The following is a 21,636-nucleotide window of genomic DNA, read 5'->3' as shown; positions in this document are numbered from 1 at the left end:
GGAGAAGTAAGGCTGTGCGCGAAAAAGGGAGAAGTAAGGCTGTGCGCGAAAAAGGGAGAAGTAAGGCTGTGCGCGAAAAAGGGAGAAGTAAGGCTGTGCGCGAAAAAGGGAGAAGTAAGGCTGTGCGCGAAAAAGGGAGAAGTAAGGCTGTGCGCGTTTCGCGCACAGGGGCAAAAGTCGGGCGCGTGCCTAGTGGTGCGTCAGGCCGCGCCTGATAGCATTATTTTTTTTATTTATTTTTTTTTAAAAATCACTTTTCTCTTTTTTTTTTTTTTTTCCTCCCCTCCCCCATTCTCTCTTTCCTAATCACTCTTACATTATCCCCACATTTTTCCCAACTAATGTGGATGCTCTAAGGGACCGTTTGGTTCATGAAATGTTAAATTACCTTAGGGAATGTTAGATTCCTGTGTTTGGTTAAAATTGAGGTATGTAATATAATCATGTTTGGTTATGCAAGGTTATCTTACAATTAGAATTAAAGTGACAAAATTCATAAATATGCAAGGTTATCTTAGATTACCTAACAAAATGAAGGGAATCACATTCCCTTCAAAATCCTATGTGGAGGGAATGTTGCATTCCCTGGGAATGTTATATTCCCTCAAAGAAAATGAACCAAACATAGGAATGTAAGCTCGGGAATGTCACATTCCCTTGGTTATATAATATAACCTGAACCAAATGCCGCGCTCTTAGTTTCCTAACTTTTTTTTTTTCATCTTTTATCTATTATTTTAAAGAAATGACATAATAACATAATTTACCATTCCCAAGAAATGACATAATTTACCATTCCCAATTAATTTTTTTTCTCTCCCTTAATAATAATAATAATAATAATAATAATAATAATATTATTATTATTATTATTATTATTATTATTATTAGATTTGTAACAATATTGCTATTTCATTATTATGCATGAGATGCTAGATTATGATTATACTAGTAGTTTTATACTAATAGATCATAATTTGCAATAATATTGCAACAAATTATGTTGTTGCGAACCGCAACAAAATTTTGTCGTTGTTCATAATAAAAATTTCAAATATAATCTTTTTTTTTTATATAAATATGTGTAAAAAAAAAAGATATATGAATATATATGAAAGTTATATGTATCCTAAAAGCCTATAAGAATCCTAATCTAGTTTAGTAGAGTAAAGTTAATAAGTTTTTTGAATACCAATAATTTTTTAAAGACTCTAAACAAAGTCTGAATTAAGATTCTCCGACTATTGCGATTTTTTAAATTTAGTCATCGTCTTTTAATTTGGACGAAATAAGCTCTGACTATCAGATTTGTTCCACTATTGGTCCTTCCGTCAAATTAGCCTTAAACAGACCTTAAGTTAAAGGGTAAAATAGTACTTTCCGTAGATTCCCCTTCCTGTTCGACTGGTTCACTATCCAATTTCTAAAATCCTCAATTGTGTAAGCTAATTTGAGATAATGAAGTTCCACCATTTTTATAAAGCAGTGGTGTAAACAAACAACTATTCTCATCAGTTGCAATCTAAACCTGCATTAATTTACATATTTAATTGTTATTTCCATCTGATCTAATTCTTGGCGATAAAAGAAAACATATGCAATAATATATACGGAGTATATGATAATTTGTGGAAAAATTTACCTCGCCTGAGAAGATGATTTTCCCAGGGATTTCGGGCGCGGGTTATGAGTAACTCTGACGGGAGTGAGCACGTGGGCGAGGCCACGGTCGAAGAACTCCCAGTCAAGTAAGAGCATGTCGCAGATCGCAAACATCTTGAAAATGTAAGTGGCCGTCGTTTTCTCGAAAGAGTGAGTGTAGATCTCGGTCAATACGGCGGTCGTTTTCTCATTGTTCATTTGTTACGGCGGTGTTGAAACACACTTCTTTCTTCTGGGTCGAATTTAAGAAACCAGTACATTTATTTCATCAAAAGATTACGCATTTTACGTTTCCACACTTCTTCAAACCGTCGTGAATCAAGAACCCGACGTAGATCAGAGCGGTGATGACGGTGGCGAAAGCACACGCCGGCGGCGTTTTAGACAAAGATCTCCCTTCCTTTTCCTCATTTCAGCTCATTAAAATATATATACACACACACAAAGGAGAGTACAAATTAAACCCAGTTAGCCTATATGTCCTGCTTTATCAATTTCGCTTTCTGTTTCTTGCTTTTATATGTAGAATATAATAGATACATACCCTCCACCATCTTTCTTTAGCCTATTAACAATCATATACCCATGAATCTCCTTGCCATGCCTCACAGTGATTGTAGTTACAATTGAGGATTTTAGAAATGAGATAGTGAACCAGTTGAACGTTTGTTTAAAGTTAATTTTTTTATGGTAATTTTTTGACGGAAGGACCGATATTAGAATAAATTTGATAGTCAAGGGCTTATTTCGTCCAAGAATTAAATTTGAAAAATCGCAAGGAGTATTGCTGAAATTTGGAACAAATTTAATAGTCAAGAGTCTATTTCGTCCAGATTAAAAGACAGGACTAAATTTAAAAAATTGTAATAGTCGGAAGATCATTGCTGAAATTAACTCAATGGAATATCAGTATACTATTTTTTTTTTAAAGTCTGAATCAAATACTGACTAACTTTTAAGAGTCTTTTTTTCTAATACACCCCTTAATTCACATAAAATCCATCTTTCTTCCCGAGATAAACTCCACAGCCCGCAATAATGTCGGCAAGATGCCACCAGATCACGGTTTCCTTTGTCATCCTCACCTCCCTCGCAATCCTTTCCTCCGCTAGCGACGGCGGCGATGATTTTCCCTCCGTCTACGAAGTAATTGAATCCTTCGACTTCCCCAGAGGTATCCTCCCTGTGGGCATCACTGGATACGATATCGATTGGAACACTGGGAAATTCGATGCTTACCTCAAGGACTCGTGCAGTTTCTCTCTTGAAGGCTCTTATCAACTCAAATATAAGTCGAGAATATCCGGCTACATACAGAAGGACCGTATAACGAACCTCAGCGGCGTCAGCGTCAAAGTTTTCTTCTTGTGGTTAAACATCGTGGAGGTTATTCGGAGCGGAAACGATCTTCAATTCTCGGTGGGGATTGCTTCTGCTAGCTTCTCTCTCGATAATTTCTTAGTTTCTCCTCGATGCGGCTGTGGATTGGATTGCAAAAGCCTTGGGAATGAAGATCACGCCGAGATTAGAAGCAACCCTTTCGTCTCGTCAATTTAAGTAAGCTTTTACTTCTGGGTAATCGGATTGCGGGACTTTTATTCTCGATTCCAGTTTTGAGCTTGCAACTCTGGCATAAAGATGCCACCTTTCTTTCATTGGTTTATCTGTTCCCTTTTTGCTTTACTGTTCAAGTCTTTGAATTTTATAAACCTAATTCAAAAGTGATATCTGGCTTTTATTTCATTTGTGGTGTGATTACTGTTTGGTGGTTTGTGTTATCAATTGGATGGCTTCTTTCATTGCAACACCCAAATATTTTATAGGATAGGATTTGGATTCTACACTATTATACAGTAGATTGCAATGCTACTTTGCAAGTGCTTTTTAGGGGTGATTAAATAGCAAAAGCATACAATGAAATAAGTTTAATCAAACTTTTTCTTTTTCTCTCTTTTTCTACAAAACATTACTTTTTCAAACTGAATCCTGCCCTTCACTATTATATGTCATTGAGTTTAGTGCAAAAGTATAAAAGTGTTGGCAAGATGTTGAAGCACACTGCTATGTCTATAGCAGACATAATGCGATTTACATAACTATTAAGCATTGATTCTCTCTTTTTCTTGTATTTATTTATTCTTTGGGTAGAGTTTCAAGTTAATGTTAGGTACAGGAACATGTGTAGGGAAGTTTTTTCTTGTTGTCTATGTTAATGGCTGAAAATGCTAATCTATCTTAGGGCAAGGTAGAGTTATATTTGGATATCTAGACTCTAGAGGCCTAACTGTACTTTAAACAAACGTTTACTCATAATTGTAGTGTACTACAGTGGTATATTGTGTGAAATAGCTCCAACGAGAGTGGTTGCAATGCATGTTTTGTCGTCCAAACATATGAGAAATATATGGTTTTTACTGCCCCTTTACCTGTCATATTTGTTAGGGAGTACCATTTATGTCTTGTTGGAATAATACAGCAGAATTAGTAGCAGCAGGGGAAAGCTCTCTTACTGGAGAACTGGATTATTGGAAGTATGAATATGAATAGTTGTCCAATTGTTGCACCATAGGCTCAATGCTCTATATATGTTTTATCCATAACATGATATTTAGATTCTGCACTTGAATTTGCAATCGCACACACTTGAGTTGTTGCTCTTTCACAGTACCAAGTGTGTGTTTTTTCCCACAAGCACACAATATCCTGTTGTTGATCTCTTGTTACTCGATGAACCAGTCCAGTTAGCAGCATCACAGAATGTTACAATACTTGTATGTCCATGATCAACATTATACAATCAATATTCCTTAATTCTAGTGCACCCACTCTTTGCAAATTTGACAATTGATTTTTTTTTTTTTTTTGAATACTATTGATCTATTACAAGGTAGTATCTGTTCTATACTTTCTCTAAACTACGGCAGCCCAAAGAGTCAATACCCCACCACTGGGGTCATGGACGGAGCCAAAGAGGGGAGGGGGGGGGGGGGGCAGCTGCCCCCCTCACCCCACCCCCACCCCACCCATATATAATAGTTTTATGTATATATAGTGCACATTTTAGTATTAGTATAAAGAAACAGATAAACGTTAACAAGAAGTGAAATAGATTAGTTGGGAGTTCAAATCCTTTGTTGGCATTAACACAATTTTACAGTTTCTCTTAGGCTTCAACACAATCACATTGTTAATAGCTTTATTAATATTTAATAAAATACACACATATATATAACATTCTTTTATATTAAAAATGAGATGTGTAATTTATAATGTGTTCTCTATTCAAATTATTTTATCAAATTAATTATGTTTCATATTTTGTTATGAATATTTTTAATAAAATTTCGATGTGTTTTATTTTTCGCCCTTATCCAACAATATTTATACCTATATTTCTTGGATAATTTTTTCCAAAAAAATTATTTCTTTTGTTTTAACATTTCGCTTCACTCGAAAAAATTGATGGATCCGTCCCTGCTTCTTCGCCCCCTCTCAACAAAATTCCTTGCTCCGTCCCTGATCAGGATTTGATCCTGTGACTTTCCCTCAAGGGGAGCCATAGAGGTGCCATCTAAAGATTCTAAGCACAATATGCTTGGCTGACAATTGAAATATTGTTGCTGCTAACCTATCCAAAATAACCTCAGAAGTAAGCTTAGTTATACGAGAGAATGTTAAAACATCATCTATTAATGATAGAAATTTTTGAACTACAAGGTTATTAGGCCTTGAAATGAAAATATTAAAGCTCTCAATCTACCCAAATATATTCTTATTCTACTTATTCTTCAAATGGACTTTCCTACATTATTGAAATATGATAAAAACACCGAATAGTGGTCATTTCGAGTGAGTTACAACTTCAAACACTTTTCTTCTATTTTCGCTTTTTTTTTTTTTTGGTGAGTAAAGAGAGACTAGACCTCAAGGTTATCTAATTCTGCGGACTAGCGCTCCTCCAGCATCACTGACCAGATGATCCGCCAACCCTTCCATAGCTTCGGTGAACACACAGGTGCCCCAGTCTCTCTCTTGTGCTAGGTTGGTTAAGAAGTCGGCACAACAGTTCCCTTCCCTGAAACATGAGTGAAGAGTATACCATACCCTCAAATTTCTTGACCATGTCCATGCAGTCCTTTAATAATGATCTAGCGCATTCAATTGCAAATCAGCATTTTAGGTTCATCAAGAAATGTTGTTATCATTTCCATAGCTTCATTTTGGCTCCTAAAAGCATCATTGTGGATATGTAACCTCTAATCTTGATCAAAACATGCATAATTCTTTACAAATTATGACCATTTGCTTCAATATTACGTAAACACAAACAATACTCAATTAAATGAAAAAATTTGACTAAAAATTATCTTGAAAAAAAAAAAAAAAAAAAAAAAAAACCCCAAGAATTCAAGGTAAAAGTAAGCAAATATTACAGTTATCACTTACCCATATGATCTTCATTTAGTTGAACATAACAAATTTTTTGTTGGGTCATAATAATTCTCTCCCATAACCACTACGAGTGTGTTTCATTTTTCTTAAAGACAATGAAAAATTAAATAAAGTCAAAATTGAGTATCAAATTCTTCTCCTAGTCGCACAACAACAAAACGAGTTCAAGATCGATTATCATAGTTGCATTTTAGACGGAGTGGAGTTTGTCAATGCCGCCGTGAACAACCTCAAGCCTCCGCCAAAACCAAAAAGAAACCACCATTGAAACCCTAGCAATCCTTTGTAGGATTTCATTTTGTAGTGTATGTAGTTACGACCTGGCCTCATTAACTTTTGTGGTATAATTAGTGACTGAATTTGTATTAATTAGGGTTACATTTAACAAAATCCTCAATGCTCCCCAATTGTGAAATTGTACTTCATGCATTCCATCTTATTTACTTTCAAAGGTTAATTCCAATTTTGGTCACTTGATTCTTGAGTTTTACCGTATTATGTGATCATTATTATTTAGTTTAAATTAAAATCAATTAAATTTGATCTTTGGAGCAATAAATGGCTCCATCCATGGTATGGGAAACCCCCAAAAGTCTTGGTGGTCAGGGAGGCTTTGTCCTAGCTCAAGGACGAAGGTTGGCACGAGTTACAATAGAAATGGATTGCCTTAATGTTTGTCAACTCCTAAATGTTCCATCTCCAAATTTTTTCCATGCGGGCTGTGTCATAAATGGTTGTTGAAAATTGGCTAGGCACTTTGATTCAGTGTCCTACCATTTTATCTGTTGATCAGCGAATGTATTAGCTCATACATACTCTTACTAGGGCATCATATTCTCAGTATGGTCATTACGTTACGCATTTTACTATTCTTCCTTTATTCATCACTTTTTTTCCTGAGTAATTATCATTCTTTCTTTTGTTTTCAAAAAAAAATAATTAAATATGATCTTTAACTATTGAAAATGTGTCATTTTTAGTGTGTGGTTTCTCTTCTTGTGTTGTCTTCGATTTTTTCCTTTTCATAACACTAACATAATAAGACCCCCGAAAATTTAAAGGTTAGGGTAAAAAAGTTTTATTTGATAAAATATAATCTAATTAGCTCGAAATTGATAAATTTGATGCCTTGAATGAGCTAATATGAAATTTAGTTGCTAGCTTGATAGCCCAAACTTCTCAAGGGCTCAAGGCTACACTTTGTTGTTTAAGGAGGGATGTGGAACAAAATATACAGAGGGAGTTTGTAAAAAAGCTCATCTTTAGCATTTTTATTGAATTTGTAAATAAAATTTTAATAAGTATATTAATAAATTTATTACAAATACATTATTTTTATGAAAATAAATAATGAAAAATAAAAAACCTTATTATAATTAGCCACCAAAAAAAAAACCCTTTATTATAATTATTATATTATAAGTGTAAATATATTAATTATTTTTAGTTTAAATTTTCAAATGGAGTTTAGATTGACAAAATGATGTATAAATTTTTATTTATTAGTGTAAGTACTAGTTTATTAAAATGTTAAAAGTTTTAAGTAAGCCTTTCTGATAGTCTAATGGTTTAAGTTTAGGGTAAAATACTTCTCAACCATCCAATTAAAAATTAGCTCGATAAACTTAAAATTGATTAGACCGATAAAATTGGTTCAAATTAATAAGGTTAGACCGATTAATATCCCTACATATCTATTTGTTGTTTGGTATTGTGGACTCATCTCTTCCCTCGACAGTTATAATTGATTGAATATACATAGTTGAATAATCTATGGAAGCTTTACGTGTAACTTGACGTTGATGTGGATCGGAGGATGATTTTTCGGTGGGTAAATTTCTTCAACTCAACTATATATCACTTTGATTTCAAAAAAAAAAAAAAAAAAAAAAAAAAACTATATATCACTTTGATGTTCATGTGAAGTATGATTGTGAGTTTGTGACCTCAGCTCAATCCATCATCTCATCTTTCCCCTTTCGTTCCGGAACTACACTACACTTTAAACTTTACACCTACGTACGTGAAGCATCATGCTGCTCTTATCTATTGTGGCCTTTCCAAAAAACACAAGTTTCTTGCGGATTGGCTAAAAAATATAATATAAATTTGATAAAAGCGGAATAAGTTATTTAGTTTTTTTTTAAGAGAAAATTACACTTTTGATCCTGTGACTATTTGGGTGTTGTTAATTTCAATCCACAACTTTAAAAACTAACAAATTAGTACCACAACTATGCAATTTTTAACAGATTTGATCCACATGGCCAATTTGCCGGCAAAATATAACTGAAAAGACAAATTTACCCTCAAATTTTTAAAATAATAACTAAAATTAATTTATGTACGACTTCCGGTGGGGTACAGTGATCTGCGCCAGCGACTGGAAATTGCATTTGACGATAGTGTTGACGATAATCATGATTCCTGGTATGTAAAAACATATCATCTCGGAACTCAGCCTGCAAATCTGGACTAACCGGAAAATTTCTATCAAATCCTAACCTCGGACAACGAAATTCCCTTAGTGGAAACGATGAAAAATCATGATAATCCGGGGGAAATGCGAAGTATGTCCTCACAGAACTATCCGCAGGCATTCTGGAATTATTTTCCAGCATTGACCATCTCATATGGGACACTGATACCAGGTAAAGGGAGTGGGTCCGTTCAGCGTACTAGACAATTCCGACGAAGAAGACGATCTCGGTGGAGATGGTTAAGCAGCGGTGGTAACGGTAGAAAACAAGGAGAACGGAGAAAGACTGAACAATGAGGGTGAGGAGTTGGTGGTGCCATAAGTTGTCTTCTATGTCGAAGTAGGTGATGGCGTGGGGGCCGCCCAAGTGGAGCAAGAGGAGGGTGCCCAGAAAGCCTCCAGGAGGGACGATTTGGTGCCGGCAGCGCCTTCGTAGTCGGAGTTGCTATTGATGAGGGCTATGTCAAAGGTTGAAAAGTAGTCGGAAAGTAAATAGGCACACTAGATTGTTAGGTGGGTGAACCCTTTCTTTATCCTTTTTCTCAACGACGCAAGGAATTGCCGGACTCCGTTGGCATGGCCACGGGAAAAGTAAATAATTTAACTTTTCAATTATTATTTTAGAAATTTGAGGGTAAATTTGTCTTTTCAGTAATATTTTGTCGGCAATTTGGCTAGGTGGACCAAATATGTTAAAAATTGCATAGTTAAGGTACTAAATTGTTAGTTTTTAAAGTTGTGGATTGAAATTAACAACACCTCAATAGTCATAGGACCAAAAGTGTAATTTTCTCTTTTTTTAATGAAAAATGTAAATATATCATGGAACTATAAAAAATAAAAAATAAAATAAAAAAACTCTAAATAAGTCATTAAACGTGAAAAAAATGATATATGCCCTATAGACCAATTTTAGCTTATTTGACCACTGTTAATTGTTTGATTTAGTTAAAATATCAATATAAATGTTTGCTTGAGAAAAAGAAATTATACCAAACAGCTATCAGCTAACAGTCATTTTACCAAACAGGACCATCTCCTACAGCAGATTATAACTTATTAGATGACACACTAAATTTTAAAACTATAAACCATCTCCTACAGCAGATTATAACTTATTAGATGACACACTAAATTTTAAAACTATAAATCATATATATATATATATATATATATATATATATATATATATATGATAATTTGCCACATGTCCAAATCTATTATTATCTATACAAATCAAACGGATCAGATCAAATCAAATTTTTTTAAAAAACATATATATACAATTATCGTCAACTTCACTATACATTTTAATTTTTAACTTTGAAAAAAAATCAAATGTTATTTTAAAGAATCAAATATTAAACCCTAAGTAGTAAAATGTGAATCCTAAACCAAATAAAACTAAAACTCTAAAATTCAAATCCTAAAAAAATCTAATCTGATTTAATTTGTCATATTTTTTCATTTCATCCAATACATACATACCTATATATAAAATAGAATTAAAATTGAAAATATAAATCTATTAGTAGTAATCCATGTATTCATTTGCATACAACAAAAATGGTGAAAAATGGATTATTATTAAATTAGTGTTATTATATCCACAATATCGTATGAAAAAGTTGCATGCAACAATAATACTGAAGGCGCTATATATATTGCCTATATTAATTCTAAATCTAAAAATTTCCACAATACCATATCCAACACACAAAACATTATTTTTTTTTAAGCAGATTTTTCTCAAATCGCTTTCTTCGGTTTCTGTTTTTTCAAGAACATCTGACGCAGCTCAACAGCGTCCATCTCCTTATTATCTTCATCCTCGGGTCTATAATACCCTGTTACAGGATCCGGATACCATGAAGATTCCGCCTTGTCTTGGCCTTCATTTCCACTTTTCGGCGGCGTAGCATTGCTCTTTGCCGGACTTCCACTCGACACCGCTCCCTCCGCTGCCTCAACCGCCGCATATCCCCTCCTGCGGGCAACCAAATCGCCGCCGTTTTCAACCCAACATTAACGTTATATAAATTACATTAAAAAGTATTATTAAATATAAAAAAAATTATAAACAAAACGGGTAAAATAATATGGATGGAGTAGTACAGTATGTACCTGCAGGTGGCGGCGACGGATATTCTGTGAAGGACGAAAGAAGAGAGCTGTTTGGCTGTGGAGAATGTGCGAGCCATCTGAAAATTATAATTATTTTTTTTTTTGGAAGAAAATATTTATTTTTTTTTTTGGAAGAAAATTCTTATTAATTAATGTGTATAATATACGCCGCAGCGGCGAAAATAGTGGTTTCCGATGATTTCCCGACGTTCAGGCTTATAAATTACAGTGTTCTCTGATCGTCGGAAACTGCAAAATGAAGGGTTGATGGTTCTGTGTATATATAGGCACTGAGTGAGGAAGATATTAAATAAATTAAGGCCCTCAATACTCTGCTTGTTCGACACGTGGTTGGCCCTTCAAGCTGTTCCAACCCTTTTTGTAGCGTTTTTTTTCCCCGGTCACGGTTACAGTCAATCTGAAATTCACTGAGTTTTGTTTAGTTTTGCATTTTCTTTTTTTTTTTTTTTAATCTCTCAATTTTATTTTTTTTAAATCAATTTTAATCCAATAAAGCGATTATTACTTTTAGTTAGCCCCAAATGATTCTCAATATATACTTTTATTTTATTTGTTGAAGATGGTGTATTACAATTGAATTTTAAATTCAATTTTTAAATGTCATGAATGCTAATGAATTCTATTTTCTTTACCAAAAAAAAAAAAAAAAAAAAAAACTTGTGTTAAGCGAAATGTTCAACTGTTCAAGTGCTTTTGAGAGTTTAAAATTCTTATTTTCTCTCCCTCAAAAATATCTCGTTTCATATTAAATTACGAACCATTGAATTTTTTGTTGATTATCCGGACTAAAATTTTGTGAAAACTCCCTACATTAATCCCACAGCTTATTCAAATATTCAAGGACTAATGTTGATGGAGATATTGGAATCGGCCAAAAAATGGAGACCGGGGTCCGAGAGCCCAGAGTCAAACGATCAAAGATAGATGAACCGGACCAAAATGGAGGATTCGGCCCCAAGGCGATCAAGGAACCCGGATGATTGTGCCCACCCGGAAAGCGGGCACCCGGGTGGACGTACCAGGCGGCCAACCCCCGAGTCCCATAGGTCGGGCGTTATTGGGGTCAACCTCTGCAGCCGGCCCCCGGGCGGCTGATTCCGTCCACCTTCGTAGCCTAAGAGTATGGGTCTTTATTTAGTAATGTGGTTACCACGTATTTAGCCACAATTCATTACAATCGCCTTTGTATAAAGAGGCATTGTCTAATTATTACACCATCATATTCAGTTATTACAATCTGCTTGTAATATTCAGCCTCTAATCAACTCAACTTCACTATAATTCTTCTATGTTATCTAACTTTACCTCATTATATTATTTTATGCGAGCTTATTGATTCGAGTAAATATATACGACGGGTTATATAGTTCCATCATTGGACTAATACAATACTCGAACCGTCAATCTTTTTTTTTTAAAGTCTCGAACCGTCAATCTAAATGGGCAATTATTCAACACATTCACTAGCAATGCCAAGATCGAGATGAAGCATTCTTCGCACGAAGTATTGCATGGTCTTTTTGATACATATGTATGGGAGATTAAAGGCATTGGATCTAATTAATCTGATTGGTTGGTTTCGGTGCACTTAAAGATATGTGAACTTGACTAACTACCAAATTGATACGTGAATTTGACTAGATGTTGTCTAAAACTCCAAATCATGCATTGTCACTATTTGTCTACACCCTAAACCAATGTAATCATGGGTCATATCAAAGATATGATGTTTAAATCCTGAATTTTTTTGGTCCCATTTTATGAATTCGATTAATAGGATAGTATTGAAGCTATTTACAATTTAATTTTTTTATAATATATTAAGTTTAGTATAGTAGTATATAACATTTATATATTTAGAAATTACATTAAAAGTTTTAATAAACATAAATAAAAATTCAAATTTAAAAATTATAGAAAAAATTAAAGAAAATAAGCAAAGAAAAATAAGGGTTTAACCAATAAATAATAAATATGACAAATAAAATGAAATAGAGAAATGATAGACGGTGTTCCTATATTTTAATTGCTTTAAAAAAAATTGAGCAAAATTAACAGTTCATTATCTTATATTGCAAAGTGGAGTAACAATTCAAATTTAAAAACTATAAAAAAAAATTAAAGAAAATAAGCAAAGAAAAATAATTGTTTAACCAATAAAGAGTAAACATGACAAATAAAATGAAATAGAGAAATGATGGTATTCATATATTAATTGCTTTAAACAATTTGAGCAAAATTAAGAGTGTGTTTGGTTCATGGGTTTACACACTAGGAATGAGAATCAAAATTATAGTTATTGTTTGATTGATAACTTTTTAAACCTCATTCTCTATTTTTTTTTTAAAGGTACCATTCCATCTTATTGGTAATATGATTTTTTAAGTTTGGATTAGTACTTTTAAATTTTTGTTTGATCTTTTTGTTATATATTGGTACTTTGGATGTCATTATATTATGATTAATTGTCTTGATTTTATTTTTGTATTTTTAAAACCTGTATTCCCATTATAGGGTCATACATAACCAAACATCAATATTAGTAATCATTCCAATTCCACCCTACTACCAAACATGCAAATATGCAATATACTTTCATCAAAATCCATACCATTAACAAGTATTTGATTCTCATTCCAATTCCGATTTTGATTCTCATGTACGAACCAAACACATTCGTTATCGCATTAGCAAAGTGGAGTAACAAAAGAGTGGTAAATTGAACAATATAATTCACTAGTATCCATAGGTTGTGGATGAGATGACATAGATTTTTTCTAACTGAACCAGAGATCTAGAGTCCAAGCCTCTTAGTGCACTGAGGAAATCTGTGTTCTAACAAAAAAAAATCACTACAAGTAGTAGTAACATGTAGTATAGAATTTAATTATTCTTTTAATAATCCTTTATTATTCTATAATAATGTAACGATTTTTTTTTATGGTGCAAATATTATACACGAGCAAATTTCAATTTCAATCCTAATGCCACATTTAATCATACTCTTTGACATTCAATCATCATTTAATAAAAATAACTAACATGTAATTTTATCATTCAAGCCTATCAATCTAATATGTAGCTTTTCTACTCCTGAAAATTCTTATAATTGAATAAAGGAGTTACATTTACTCCTCTTTATTAATGTTGGAATTTAAATAAAAGACTTATTGTGGCAAGTACATAAAAATTAATGATCTAATGAGACAAAATTAAAAGAGTAAAACTAAATATGACAATAGCAAAATAGTTGGGAACTAAATGCAAAATTTCCTCTTATACACATTATAATGACTATTGGTGACTAGCAAAGCAGGGAAAATTACGGCGGGTTAATAATATTTTTCGTGACATCCGTGCAAGATAGTCGAATGGTATAAATACGGGTTTATATCATTCCACTACTCTCTACTCTTCCATATACAACATTTAAAAAAAAAAAAAAAAAAAAAAAAAAAAAAAAAAGAAGAAGAAGAAGAAGAAGAAGAAGAGGGAGGGGGGAAAGCAAAAAAAAGATAGATGTGTTAAATAGTCTCATCTATCATTCGCAAGTGTACAATTAACTCATTCTAAAATAAGATCTAATTAGCCACATTTATTTTTTACCTTGTGTTCATTTTCGTTAGGTAACCCTTCCATAATGCTGTCATGGAATTTAAATAAAAATAGTATGATGACTTGTTTCATTGTTGACTCATTCAAACCCAAAGAAAACCGCTACTCTCACCCCCCCCCCCCCCCCCCCCCCCCCAATCTTTACCACCATCACCGTGGCTGCCTATCTGAAAACAAAATCAACATCTTCTATTGGCTTTGCACAGGTTGGTGAGTGATAGCACTATCAACACACTGCACATACAAAATGAACAAAATAGATGCATCCATTAGTTGTCTAGTTCAAAATTTCCTGATAAATTTGGTTTCAAACACCTCATAGATTATAAGACATTTTATAATTGGTGCATGCCAACCTCAACCGCGGAAGCAAACAAGAGAAATGAAACTCCAAATTGTGACTAGGAGCACAATCCCATGAATAAGTTCTACCTCCGAGCATATTCAGGAATTAGGCGACGAAGAGTTTCAAGAGGGATGCCAGTGAGCTCTATAGCAAAGCATGAAAGGGCATGATAATAGACATATAAATATCATACAACCATAGAAAGTTTCAGCAACCCCATACTAAAAATATTGCACGCCCCCTCCCTTATTTTTATGGTACAATACCAGGTAAGTTCTTTTTTGGTAGAACAAGCAATAGGAAGATAAGTAGGTCATTAAACCAGAACCAGGTAGGCAGTAGGACTGGGCTTGGCATATACACCATGTAATCAAGTACAAGAAACAGATACATCGCTATTGTTTCTCTAAAATGAGGGAAAAAGACACGAGTTATAGTTATTTATAACGTTAACATCACAGCTGCTCAACATCCATATTCTAGTATCAAAACATCAATTAATTCTACATGCAGATAACTTGTTTACCAGTTTACTTTTTTGCATATGTAATCAGCATGGCGTTGTCGCCCATTATCTTGAATCCCTGGAGTGCCTGCATTGCCACAGTGGATTGCATCTCATCTCCGTATTCGACAAAAGCAATTCCAGGTTTTGCTTCCACCATTCTGACTTCCTTAAACCCAGTATATTGAGAAAAGAGCATTTGGAGCATCATGGGAGTTGTCTGATGCGGAAGATTCTGAACAAACAATATCTTGTTTGGAGGAGCAGGAGCTTCTGGTACCGCAGCAATTGCTCCACCCATATATGGTATCTGTGATAGCTGCAATTATTGAGAAAGGAGAAAGAGTATGGAGATCATTTTAGGTGAAACAATAGTGTTGATACTTGTTCATAAAACCCCTGATAATGACAAGCTGATCTAAAATACACTAAATTTTTGTACTTTTTTTTAACCCAAAAGATCAATACTAGTTAAATTTCAATGGAAACACTGAAACAAGGTACTCTCAAGGAAAATGCTTACAGGAGGGGTTGCACCGTAAGTGCCAACATATGCAGGATTCAGACCCATTCCGGCTTGATTAGAGTCATGCTGCTCCTTTTTCTTCTTTCCTGCCAGATGAATAATATAGTTAAATAAAAATATTGATACAAGTGACCAAAAATGTTCCATACCAAGTAAATGAAAAGGAAGGAAAAACACTACAAATAAAATGCAGATTTTTATTAAAGGGAAAAAAAAAAAAAAAAAAAAAAAGGACTGTCCTCATAAAACACTGCACAGATTTACATAACTTGTTTTGATGGTGCAGGGCAGCACCTCCTAGCAACTGGTGGTTACATCAGTGATGCAATTATGCAAATAAAGAGAAGGAGATAAGAGAATTGTGGAACATCTTGCTGTTATGTCAGATGAGTAGATGACGGAGGTTGTTCAAACTAAAACTACCTGAGAGAGGCTCCTAACACCCAGCCTACAGGGATAAAATTGCAAGGCATTGAATATTATTTCAATGAATACATGTAAGCGGCAAGCCTATAAATATTGAATTGTAACTGTAATTTACACAAATATCTTTTTTTTTTAACATAATATTTTAACACTAAAGTTGCCATTTACAAAATGCATATATGTCAAATTCAAATAACACTTGAAGCCCAAACTGGTTTCAAATTTACAAAATGCAGATACATTGAATTTGATTTAATAAATGCAAAAAAAAAAAAAAAAAAAAAAAAAAAAACAAAATATGCCTCAACAGACTTACCTCTGTCTTCATGCTTCTTTCTTTTTTCTCGAGGTACAAAAGTACCGTCTGCCTTGGCTACAATATCTGATTTTGTCTTTGCAAATTGTATCCTCTGTGAAATATATACATAATTACATATATGCATGAAAAGAATAAACCAAAAACTTTTAAGAGGGACAAAAAGGCAGCATAAAAGGACTGAAAAAATAGTTTCAACCTTACATACTGAGCTTTCTCATCAATCAAGTTAAAAGCACATATGCCCTAAATGAAACTAATGGCATGAGAAAAATCTAAACCAAAAATGTGGAGCAATTTGCTAGTAACACAAATCCACTTCTCTTCAAAGCCTGTGCCACATTCTTATTGATGATAAACAGCTGATAAAAAAAAACATAATGATATACCACGTGTTCACAATGTAACCAGCTGAAAGCACAAAATCTAAAGAATATAACAGTGGACAAATAATTTAATCCATTTTTTTCAAGCAGACTGAACATCAGCTATTAGAAATGCTGCAAAGAATGGTTTGGTCATACAATGATATCGTCAAACAAGGATTATTATACTGATGTATGATGAAACCGGTGAGAGGCCAAGAGAGAGAAAGAAATGATAGCCTTGACATTTCTCTATTGGTTTCTAGGAATCTCATTTACAATAGAATGATGGTAATTCTTCGTCAAACCACAAAGAGAAGATTTTGAATAATTCCATCACAACTAATAAGGCCTTACTTTTACCGGGCAATGCTTTACATGAGTAGACACTTTCATTTCCTTGTTGATTGAAGTTTTCCTAGAGTAAATAAGATGTAACTAATCCTATAACAGATGTGATATTATAAAAAAAAAAAAAAAAAAAGTAGGAAGATACAGAACTTAGAACTCAGTAACTCACCACACACTGGATTACTAAATCCATCATGGTACTGGTTATGAAAGTTATCAACATAAAACATGCTCAATCAAACTAAACTCAACTATGAAATTTAAGTTACAGCAGCAATTAAAAAAATTTGCAGTGTCAGCTAATTCTTTATACTTTCTGTTCAACTATGAAATATAAGGTACAACAGCAATTAAAAATTTTGTAGTGTCAGCTAATTCTTTATACTCACTGTTTATTTGTGTCCAAAATGTTTTATGGACTCCAGCACATACTCTCAATCAATGCTTGAAATAAATCAATAAGAACGAAAATCGATGTATATTGTAAAACATTAAGTGACCTTTCACTTGAATGAGGGATCTTACATAGAGTATATTCAGAATAACACATCAAGGTGATGTTTGATCAAGCATAAGTTTTGCTGTCAGATTCTCACTAGTAGGACTCAAATGAATGGACCCTAGATACAGTAGCAATGGAAGATGATTCTAGTTTCTGAAAAGCTGAAGAAAAACATATCTTTTACCTTACTTTAAGTCTTTAACCACTGTTTTAGTCTGCTCAATCTGACTCTGATGGCATTGTTCACAAATATTCAAAATAAAGAACTCAAACAGTTTTAGAAACATCCATTGTGTTTCCATAAGAAGCAAATACCTACATGAGTTTTGGTTTATCTATGATGAAAGATAATAGCATCAATTTTAACCAATCAATATCTTCCAATTTAGAAAATAGCAATTTTATTGCTGCTCACCATAAACTCAAAATTCTACTATGTTTATATTTCACCAGGCTGTCCAAAATATTACACTACAACACACATAGGTCATTGGTTACATTAGTCAGCTACTGCAGAGAATTGTTAGGTAACATTGACACATTGTGCTAAGCCATGATTAGTACACTGTTTAAAGGCCGAATTATAATTGGCTAAAATTAGTTCTATTTGCTTCAATGGACTAGCAGAATCAAATTTGAGAGGCTGATTCTAAAGAAATGATAATAAGGATTAAGTAATTACCATAGGCTTATCATAGAATGGGAATCCCTGCATTTGACGAAGTGCATTGGTAGCAGATGAGACATCCTCAAAGATAACCCAGGCTTGACCTTTGTGTTTTAGGGTTTTGAACGCTAAAACCTCCAAAATCTTCCCGAACTGCGAGAACACGGCGTTTAGCGACTTCTTCAACTCTACAACAGCCAGCAATAATCTATTACCAATCAAATACGTATTCACATTGCAAAATCTCGTATACATAAGCAATAGTTGCTAATAAGGAGCACAGCTGCGGCGAAGCAGAGAGGGGAATACCGTCGAGCTTGATTTTCTCGTTGAGATTGTTAATGTAAATTGTCATGTTTGCGGGAATCTCGCCGCTGGCTTGGTTCGCCTCCGCCATAACTGGATTGTTATTTGCTTTGCTGCTATCCCTTCCGTGTCGAGGGTTCCAGGCTTCCAGCCAAGTTAGAAGTTAGAATAGTGTTCCAAGTTCGTACTAGAGAGCTCAACTGCTACAATTTCTTTGAACAAGCAGAGGTTCACATTCACGCTCTGGTGGTGGTAGGCCAAAAAATAAGGCCCAATTAATATAGTCTAGCCCAATTGTAGCGGTAAACTAAAATATTTATGTAGTAGCTTTGGCCCAAAACGATGGCAAGGGGCGAATTATGCTGTGCATCCGTATGCACCATGGTGCATACGGATGCAAAAACAACGTCGTTTTAATAAAACGCGCGTCTCCCCTTAAAAAAAAAAAAGCAGGTTCGATTCCCAGCAACAACATATGAACTATAATTCCAGAATCTAATTTATGAACTAAAAATTCCAGAATGAATGAACTAAAATTCCAAAATCTATGAACTAAAATTTCAGAATCGATGAATTACAATTCCATAATCGATGAACTATAATTCCAGAATCAATAAACTATAATTTCATAATCTATGAACTAAAATTCCATAATGAATGAACAACATAATGCTGTTGCTAGGAATCGAACCTGAATTTTTTTTTAAAGGGGAGACGCTCGTTTTTAATAAAACGACGTCGTTTTTGCATCCGTATGCACCATGCATGATGCATACAGATGCACAGCATAACTATTCGCAAGGGGTAATCGCTACATGCTGCACACGGTTGCAAAAACGAAGTCATTTTGATTAAAAATGCGCGTTTCACTTTACAAAAAAAAATTCAGGTTCGATTCCTGGTAATAGCATTTTTTTTTTTTTGCATAATTTGAATTATATATCCACAAATTCATAACTATATATCCACAAGTTCATAACTATATATCCACAGTGAATGAATAACACAAAATCTAGAATGAATGAACTAAACATCCACAATGAATGAACTAAATATCCACAATGAATGAACTAAATACCAATAAATTCATAACTATATATCCATAAATTCATAACTATATATCCACAATAATTCATAACTATATATCCACAATAATGTTGTTGAGGGGAATCGAAATTGATTTTTTTTTTTAATGGGACGCGCGTTTTTAGTCAAAACAACGTCGCCATGCATGGTGCACACGGTTGCACAGCATAACTATTGCAATCGTTATATTGTGCGCCCTACCCAAAATGATGTCGTTTTTTATGTTAAGAGTTTATGTGTATTATGTTAAATTATGTATATTTTGTTATGAGTTTATGTACATCCGAAACAAAAGATTTTTTTTATAGAAGTTAAGGGCAGAAACGGGAGACGGAATTTCTAAAAAAAAAAAAAAAAAAAGATACAAAACGACGTCGTTTTGGCCCTAGTGCACAATATAATTTGCCATTGGGGTCCATCAAACCCGCAAATTAAATTGTGGGCCAAGGTCCACCTTATATGGTGGAGTTTGATCCAAAACGGCGTCATTTATATTAAGTGTCAGTTAGTGTATCATGTTTAATAATATAATATTGTACTATGTTCAAAATATTTGTTTTATATGTTCATAAACATAAACCTTAACATACATAAATATTAAATTGAATGTACATTATATGTATTTTCATTCGTTATATAGTAGGTTCATAATATTCATAAAAATAAAGATTAATGTACATAAACATTACATTACGTATACATCATGTTTAATAACATTTATCACGTACGAAATACTATGTTATAATATTTGTTTTATATGATCATAAATCTAAACCCCAACATACATAACACATGATTTTTGGTCTATCTATTGCAATTTTTACAAATGAGGAAATTTGGTACTTTCTAGTTATATACGCTATTGTTGCACTAAGCGGTACTGGAAGTTGTTCCCCGGTGCTGTGAAAATCCATCATTCTCGTAGTTAATTGTAGGTAATATGTGCAATCACACATTATATTTGATGGATTATATGAACCCGGAGGTCCGGATTATACAACCCGAATATATGATCGAATATAATAAATAAATAATAAAACGATAATAGGGGTAGAAATAATGTACGAATAAGCGTCACGAGGACGAATATTGCATTAATTGGATGTATAATGCTATTACAGGGGTTCAGGACGTGTAACAACAAGACAATTATAGTAAGGAGGTAGAAGATGCTTGAATAGGACACCGGGGAGTGCTTTTATACTCTCCGACCGCTACTGGTCCGGGGTACGCGGGAGGAGCTGTGGTCCGCGCCGCAAGATTCGCTCCACGCGAAGACCCGGCCCTTAGCCGAGCACGGAGCTTGGCCAAGCCCATGGGGCCGAGGCCGAGTCCACGGAGGCCGGCGAGCCGGCCTTGCGTTGGCCCAAGGGACAACCAGGGTAGTTGCCCGACCCCATGGGTGATTTGCAATGCTTCGCGGGTTGTTGATGCTGGATTTGACCCACTCCATATTGTTTCGCTCCAAACCCGCTCCGTGATTATTCCATCAATATTAATTAATGTACTCTCTCCTAATTGTGTTTTTCACTTTGTGCCATTTTATTTTAATTTTCTCATTGTAGTAGCCCAACTCTACATAAATGGTGGTAGTTGAAATAACAATATAATTGTCATAGATCTATTATCTATAGCTCTTCCTATGTCACGGATTATATTATTGAACAACTTTTTTCAGTCTAATTTAAATTCAATGATTAACTATATATAGGTGGCAATTATTTTTGGTCTTTGGTGCAACAAATTTATTACACATTACACAATTTAATTGTTACTATTTTGTAATTGATGGGTATAATTAGTTAATTATTGTATTTGAAGGTATTTACAACAAGATTCTAAATTCAATTTTTTACGAGATGATGAGAGTTATATATTAGCTTTCTT

The 21,636-nt window shown here is 33.8% G+C and overlaps 3 protein-coding genes across 3 annotated transcripts; 1 reads left to right on the top strand and 2 right to left on the bottom strand.

Moving 5' to 3' along the window:
- The first annotated feature begins 2,653 nt into the window (after positions 1–2,653).
- On the top strand, positions 2,654–3,421 carry LOC109182538. The gene has a single exon (XM_019332679.1). The coding sequence runs from the start codon at positions 2,701–2,703 to the stop codon at positions 3,217–3,219; it is 519 nt and encodes a 172-aa protein (XP_019188224.1). The 5' UTR covers positions 2,654–2,700; the 3' UTR covers positions 3,220–3,421.
- Positions 3,422–10,172: 6,751 nt separating this feature from the next.
- On the bottom strand, positions 10,173–10,958 carry LOC109182681 (protein SENESCENCE-ASSOCIATED GENE 21, mitochondrial-like). Its single transcript, XM_019332832.1, has 2 exons — positions 10,718–10,958; positions 10,173–10,580 (listed from the first exon to the last, which is right to left on the bottom strand). Exons 1-2 carry the CDS (start codon positions 10,792–10,794, stop codon positions 10,343–10,345), a joined length of 315 nt encoding a protein of 104 aa, XP_019188377.1. The 5' UTR covers positions 10,795–10,958; the 3' UTR covers positions 10,173–10,342.
- Positions 10,959–15,012: 4,054 nt separating this feature from the next.
- Positions 15,013–18,905, bottom strand: LOC109182516 (U1 small nuclear ribonucleoprotein A). The gene is made up of 5 exons (XM_019332646.1): positions 18,667–18,905; positions 18,373–18,545; positions 16,473–16,566; positions 15,728–15,816; positions 15,013–15,523 (listed from the first exon to the last, which is right to left on the bottom strand). Exons 1-5 carry the CDS (start codon positions 18,752–18,754, stop codon positions 15,230–15,232), a joined length of 738 nt encoding a protein of 245 aa, XP_019188191.1. The 5' UTR covers positions 18,755–18,905; the 3' UTR covers positions 15,013–15,229.
- Positions 18,906–21,636: the final 2,731 nt, after the last annotated feature.

Source organism: Ipomoea nil, unplaced genomic scaffold, assembly GCF_001879475.1.
Source record: "Ipomoea nil cultivar Tokyo-kokei standard unplaced genomic scaffold, Asagao_1.1 scaffold1074, whole genome shotgun sequence".
NCBI classification, from domain to species: Eukaryota; Viridiplantae; Streptophyta; class Magnoliopsida; order Solanales; family Convolvulaceae; genus Ipomoea; species Ipomoea nil.
The sequence above is the reverse complement of the archived record's forward strand: the minus strand, read 5'-3'. Positions and strand labels throughout refer to the sequence as shown.